The sequence below is a fragment of the Rhinoraja longicauda genome, chromosome 20, assembly GCF_053455715.1.
Source record: "Rhinoraja longicauda isolate Sanriku21f chromosome 20, sRhiLon1.1, whole genome shotgun sequence".
Classification (NCBI taxonomy): domain Eukaryota; kingdom Metazoa; phylum Chordata; class Chondrichthyes; order Rajiformes; family Arhynchobatidae; genus Rhinoraja; species Rhinoraja longicauda.
The window spans coordinates 36,177,202-36,183,875 of record NC_135972.1 but is presented as its reverse complement, the minus strand read 5'-3'; the positions used below and the strand labels follow the sequence as shown (position 1 = coordinate 36,183,875).

The 6,674-nt window shown below is 39.7% G+C and overlaps 1 protein-coding gene across 1 annotated transcript in view; it reads left to right on the top strand.

The window, feature by feature from the left end:
- The first annotated feature begins 1,608 nt into the window (after positions 1 to 1,608).
- Positions 1,609 to 6,674, top strand: part of ing3 (inhibitor of growth family, member 3) — a 47,877-nt gene continuing 42,811 nt past the window's right edge. Inside the window, exons 1-4 of the mRNA XM_078417415.1 lie at positions 1,609 to 1,825; positions 2,015 to 2,086; positions 5,029 to 5,129; positions 6,584 to 6,649. Of these exons, the coding sequence (XP_078273541.1) occupies positions 1,798 to 1,825; positions 2,015 to 2,086; positions 5,029 to 5,129; positions 6,584 to 6,649 (267 nt within the window). The 5' untranslated portion in view covers positions 1,609 to 1,797. The remainder of the gene's footprint in view (positions 1,826 to 2,014; positions 2,087 to 5,028; positions 5,130 to 6,583; positions 6,650 to 6,674) is intronic.

Genomic DNA, 6,674 nt, shown 5'->3' with positions numbered 1-6,674 from the left:
CAATTAACCTACATACCTGTACGTCTTTGGAGTGTGGGAGGAAACCGAAGATCTCGGAGAAAACCCACGCAGGTCACGGGGAGAACGTACAAACTCCTTACAGTGCAGCACCCGTAGTCAGGATCGAACCTGAGTCTCCTGCGCTGCATTCGCTGTAAAGCAGCAACTCTACCGCTGCGCTACCGTGCCGCCCTTCTTAAATGCTTGGCTGGTAAATTGCCTGCCGTTGTCAGACTGAATACGTGCAGGAGTGGATAGCCTGGTCTAGGGTCAACTCAGTGTTGCGAAGCAGCTCAGCTCTCAGTTTTCTATCAATCATGCCCCCTACCAGCTTATCTCGAACAAGTTCGTCCCGCAACTCACCAAATCGACAGCGCGCAGCCATGTGGCGGAGGTCACTTAATAAATTGTCCAATCGGTTCATCAGCCTGCTGCAAACGAGCATAGAACTTTGTTCTTTCAATTATATGGTTCGAAGGCATATCACACAGTTCTCTGAATTTCTTGAGTACAACCGCAGGGTCATCTATAGTCTCGGCAGGAACGAGGACCTGGCCGTCGTTACCCAAAACAGCTGGAGCAAAAACGAAGTTGTCAGCTCAGTTCATAGCCTCAGGACCCGCAAGGTTGAGTAAAACAGATGCACGCACATCAAGTGGGTCATTGCGATGAACGATGCGAGCATAATGAGTATAGTCATGCTCGAAAAGACGCCAACGTTCAGCAATGTCTAAATCAAAGATCAGAGGGTCTGGGCCACGACACGAATTGGCCATAATGGAGATAACAGGAGCAAACTAAATAAAGAAAATAAAACCCGATAAACACAGAGGAGTAGGTCCGAATTGACGCTGACACCATGTAATAATGTAGTTAAATCCACGCTAAGATACAACGCATAATTTTATTGAATCACTTACATCACAGGACCTGCAGTACATTACAGCTCCGAGCTGCTGCACCTACTGCCTGACGTAGGCGAGTTCTGACGTAGGCGAGTTCTGACGTAGGCGAGTTCTTAATATTAAAGACTACTACTAACAAGCACTACGATTGGCTAGCATGCAATAGCCCACCTACACTTCTGATTAATTTTACTGTGTGCATGCCTCCTTGTCACCTTCCCCGGCTCAGGTGACATTGAACCATTCTACACCCTGAAGAAGGGTCTCGATCCCAAACGTCACCCATTCCTTCTCTCCGGAGATGCTGCCTGACCGCCCGCCCGCCTGTCCCGCTGAGTTACTCCAGCTTTTTGGGTGCTTAACCAACCCTGCACCTGCAGTTCCCTCCTACACATTTCCTTGATGAGCTCTGTCGTTCTCACACCTTACCCTTCCATATCTCTACTAGTCTCCCTCGACTCTCAGTCTACTCTGAAGACGGGTCTCGACCCGTAAGGTCACCTATTTCTTTTCTCCAGAGATGCTGCCAGCCTGCCGCGCTGAGTGACTCCAGCATTCCGTGTCTTATCTTGAACGTGTAACCCAGCACCTGCAGTTAGTTCCCTCCTGCAGGTAGAAGCGGCGTCGGCGACGGAGAACTACATCACCCGTCATGCTCAGCGAGCGGAGGGTGGGCGGATGACGGCACAATACAAATGATGCGACCGAGCCAATGGGAGTGGGTGTTTCGGAGGCGCGGGGCGGCGGACTGCCCTCCCCTCCACCTCCCCTCCTCTCTGCCGCCTCTCGACAACGAACGACCAGCGCTCAGCTCAGGCGCCATATTGGAACCATTTTAGGAAATAGAACAGTAAACATTTGGCCGGTGTAAAAATCCTGCACTTTTTCCAACATGCTGTACTTGGAGGATTACTTGGAGAGTGAGTATGGAGGGGAATCGCAGCGGTGAGAGTTGGAGGGGTGGGAGGTTCAGATATATATATTTATTTTTTTTAAAGAAAAAAAAAAGCCGTATTGGTCAAAACAGTAATAATGTCGGACGGAAAGAGAAGCCGCCCCGCCATTGACGCCGCTGTTGTTTCTCCCCCCCCCCCCTCTTCTCTCGACAGTGATCGAACAGCTTCCCATGGATCTCCGCGACAGGTTTACGGAAATGAGGGAGATGGACCTGCAAGTACAGAGTACGCAGCGCCACGTTAGTCATGCCAGCGCCGCGTTAGTCATGCCAGCGCCGCGTTAGTCATGCCAGCGCCGCGTTAGTCATGCCAGCGCCGCGTTAGTCATGCCAGCGCCGCGCACCACACTCACTCGCTCACCCCTCCCCTCATGTTCACTCTGCCTGCGGGATATGTTCACGGGTGGGGCTGGTGCCGCAACACTTCCCCCCCCCCATCAATGTCACTCATCATCCCTCACTTGCCTGCCGCATTGCGCGGTGCAATATCATCAATAAAGAACTCCCCATCCCGAACGCTAATTATTAGCTTGTAAGAGAAAAGTTCAAACAAAACGCTCCCCCACTTTGGTTGGCTGTTTTGACTTTTGAGAAGGGGAGGCATATTGTAATTATTTTTTTGTTTATATACAAGTTTGCAGCTGTGATCAAGAGCGTCGAGTCAGCTTGCACCATAGCAACAGCGTTCCTAGCTCTGTGTACTTACCGCGTTATCTCCGAGGAAGTAACATTTCTCCCAAGTGATCATGCAATTAATTTATAAGAAAATAACTGCAGATGCTGGTACAAATCGATTTATTCACAAAATGCTGGAGTAACTCAGCAGGTCAGGCAGCATCTCGGGAGAGAAGGAATGGGTGACGTTTCGGGTCGAGACCCTTCTTCAGACGATTTAATTTAATTCATTGTGTAAACTTTTTTGAATGGGATTGCAGCGAAAAATGCACGCACTCTGGGAGCGAAAATGTGGGAAGTTTCCCTGATCTGTCCTTGGGTGCTTGCATTCATTCATTAACTTTTATTCACGTATTAAAAAGTAACTGAGGCAGGTAATTAGTTTAGATATTGCACATATTAAGTAACGAAATGGCCAATTGTGAAAATGACCACTGAATAAGTTCTTCTCTACTTCTCATTTAAGATTGAGAACATATAATGTGGATACATTTAATTTTTTGAATCAAACAATAAATGGAAAAATGCAATTTAAATTTTATTAAGATTTCTAAGTTTTCAAAAAAAATCTGTTTTTTAAAACCACCATACAAATGCTTACCACAAATGTTATTGTAAGTTTTTGATTAGTCCGGCTGAAATATATATGAGTTTAGTTTATTTCAGTCTACTTAAACCCCAATCAGGCCATTTCCATGCACATTAAATGAAGCTTTGTTACTCATGAAAAGGTGATTGTTGGCGTATAACCAGAGTCACTTAACAGAAAAGCTAGAATTAACCCTTCAAGATGCAGAATTCTTTTTCAAACTGTCCAGTTAAATGAATTGTGATATGTGAAGAATTTGTGACATTACATAATTTTCATTATGATTATTCTTACTGATCAAACTTATTGTCAACTCTTTCCATTTAAGAAACTTTAATAAACTGCATTGTATGTAAAAAAAGAAGTGTTATGCTGTGTGCTATTTTTCCCCCCAAATCATTCAATTATGAATTGGTCTCACTGATTCAATTCAAATTAATAATGTGTTCAGAAAACACTAATATTTAACCAATTTGATAAATGTTCAAAAACAGCTCTTACAAGATTTCTTATGGGTTTTTTAAAATGTTCACCTGAAATCCCACACAGCAGAGCAGCAGAATATAGATGATTATAATTATAGGACATGGAAAGCAAACAACTGTAGGCCCTTGAAATCTGAAATAAAAACAGAAAATGTTGGTAATCATCAGCAGGTTAGGCAGCACCCATGGAAAGAAACAAAGTTCATATGTCAGGTGAAAGACACTTCACCAAAGAGGAATTTGACCTGAAGCATCAACTCTTGCACATTCCAAATATGTGGCCTGACCTACTGAGGATTGCCTATTTTTAAAATGAAGGGAACATTTATAAATACCAAAGAAACTAAAATTCAATCTGGAAAGGTAAACTCTTTAATTTTAAGCTGTGCTGACAATAGTGATTCATAACTGTATTGTATAAGCACACAATTTAACAAAAGAAATATGATTAAATGACTTATTTTGGAACAAGAGAACATACCTTGAAATAATTATTTTTAAATAGTAATTACTTGTAATCAATTATTTACTAAATTATTGGTGATATAAATTTAGACTTGGTGCCATTTCATATGGATATTGAAAGTGTTTTGCTATTTAGCATTACTGAAATAAATTGACCAACAATTGGTGCTGACTGGAGAAGGGTCTCGATTATCTCCCTCAGTTGTAATTATCCTGACTTCTTGTTAAGTATTATGTACATCTATTTTTTCTTTCACATTAAACGTAAAGTAGATTTATTGGAAAATAAATAGTGATCTAATAAACATAAAAATGTGTAATAATATTAGACACTGCATATAATCAATGGTGTCCTTAATGTGTCCTAAAGAAAGTGATGCTTAGTGACAGTTTGGCCAATAAGCAGGTCCTGCATTTTACCGTTTACATTAAATCTCTTATTTCTATCTGCATCTTAATTGGTCTGAGTAACCATTTGTTGAAATATTTATGCAAATATAGTTGATAGATGTAGTTTATGTGTGTATTCCATTCAACAATATTTTGCATAACTTGAGAAAAGGTATAAATATTTGTAAATCCAATAAGAGAAAAAAAACTGGCAAAGTGTTTCATTGCCATTGGATAGAATTGTGTTTTAGACTCGTAATTACCATTGATTATAGAGCAGCCAATTTCATAATCACTGATCATAATCAAGTTTGTGGTTCATTATTGTAGTACAGGCTTTTTCCAAAGTACTTGCTTCAAGTCAAAAGCAAGCAATTGAGCTGCTCTTTCATTGAGAATTACTAACTAAGTACAATTTGGAAACCAGAAATGTATATGATTCTGTTCCATTTACTTTTCCCAATGATGTATCAACAAATATTAATGTGAATTAAACCTGCATGTTTTGCTCGATTGTCCCCTGCAAGTTGTGAAAATAGCTGTTTTTCTTTCCTCCTTGAACAGATGCAATGGATCAGTTAGAACAAAGAGTCAATGAGTTCTTTATCAATGCAAAAAAGAACAAGCCAGAATGGAGGGAGGAACAAATGGAAGCAATAAAGAAGGCAAGTGCAGTTGGGTTCATTTTTTATTATTATTTATATTTAATATATCAATTGCCAATTTTAAGAGTAGGAAATCCGACTGAAAATACATTTGGTAAAAAGATTTAACATACCAAAAATTGTTTTAAAAAAAAAAGTAACCTAGTCTCTTAATCATATTGAAGTTTTACAATATCAACGACACATAAGAATGGTTTATTGTTTTCTCTTTCAGTTTTTTCCCTTTCTTGTTCTGACCGTGTTCTTTGGTAAAGATGTAAAGCCAGTAGAAAGCAAACAAAGTGTGGATTTTGGAATCTGAAACAATGATCTTCTGTACATTGAAAAAAACTGCACACTTTTTGCAGAGCATTTCCATTCAGTCCACAGAAGTGAACCTGACTTTCAATTTGTCTTCCGCTATAATTCACCATTCCACATCCATTCTGCCTGTGGCCTCTTGTACTGTTACAACGTGAGGTTGACAAGCATATCTAATTTTTCATTTGGGCATGTGGTTCCTTTCATTAAGGAACTTAATATTGGATTCTCCAACTTCAAATAACTTGTTCTTCTTTTCTGTTTGTATCTTTACTGGCCTTTTGTGCTTGCCATGCTTCTCCATTTTATTTTTCATTTATGTATCCTGACCTGTTCAGTGCATCCCAGTGGGCCAGACTATACAACATCTCGCAGACTTCACAAAAGCAAAGGAGCTTGATTTCCTTTCAATGGCTACATCATTTCAACTGATTACAGGCATTTCCTTTGTTTCAATCTGAAATGTCGACTACTTTCTTTTTCTACAGATGGCTGAGTTTTTCCAATATTTTTGGTGTTGTTAAATAGGCATTAATTTCTCAGTCACCAGAGACAACATGGGTTTTCTAGATTTGTACAGGTCAGCTGATATTTAGATAAACTTGCCAGATTGTCAAGGAGCATTCTATTTCTTCCTTTTTAATTAAAGGATTACTGACCAACAATTACTTCTAAGACAAATATTGGCATTGAAGGTTCATGAAATAATTTCCAGATGGCTGAATCCAGTCTCCCATTGTAACTTTATGGACAAACAGAAGAAGCCCCAGAGAAATGTCAAAAAAGCCATTTTATATCAATTTTTAAGTTAACCTGGAAAATCAGGGAACATTCATGTAGCCTGATGTGAACATCCAAGTAGCCGAGGTGAACCCTTCAGGCATCTTAAACTGGAAAGGTTGTAAAGTTTAAAAAATAAATGGAAGTTGTTAATACTAAAACAAATATAAATGGATTTTCGTTTCTAATAGAACATTTACAGACTGTACCTGAGCCTTCAGAATGCTTTTTGATTTGTAATTTAGAGTTCTTGCAGTAGAACGCAGCATCATATTTAGTATGAAATGTATAAGAAATACCCAGTTTGTGACACTTTGTCATTTTTTTTTCGTTACCAATTAGTGATTAAAAATTTTTTTTGAATGTTCTTATAGGACTACTATAAAGCCTTGGAAGATGCTGATGAAAAAGTGCAGTTAGCAAATCAAATTTACGATTTGGTGAGTGAATGTCAATCAGTGTTTT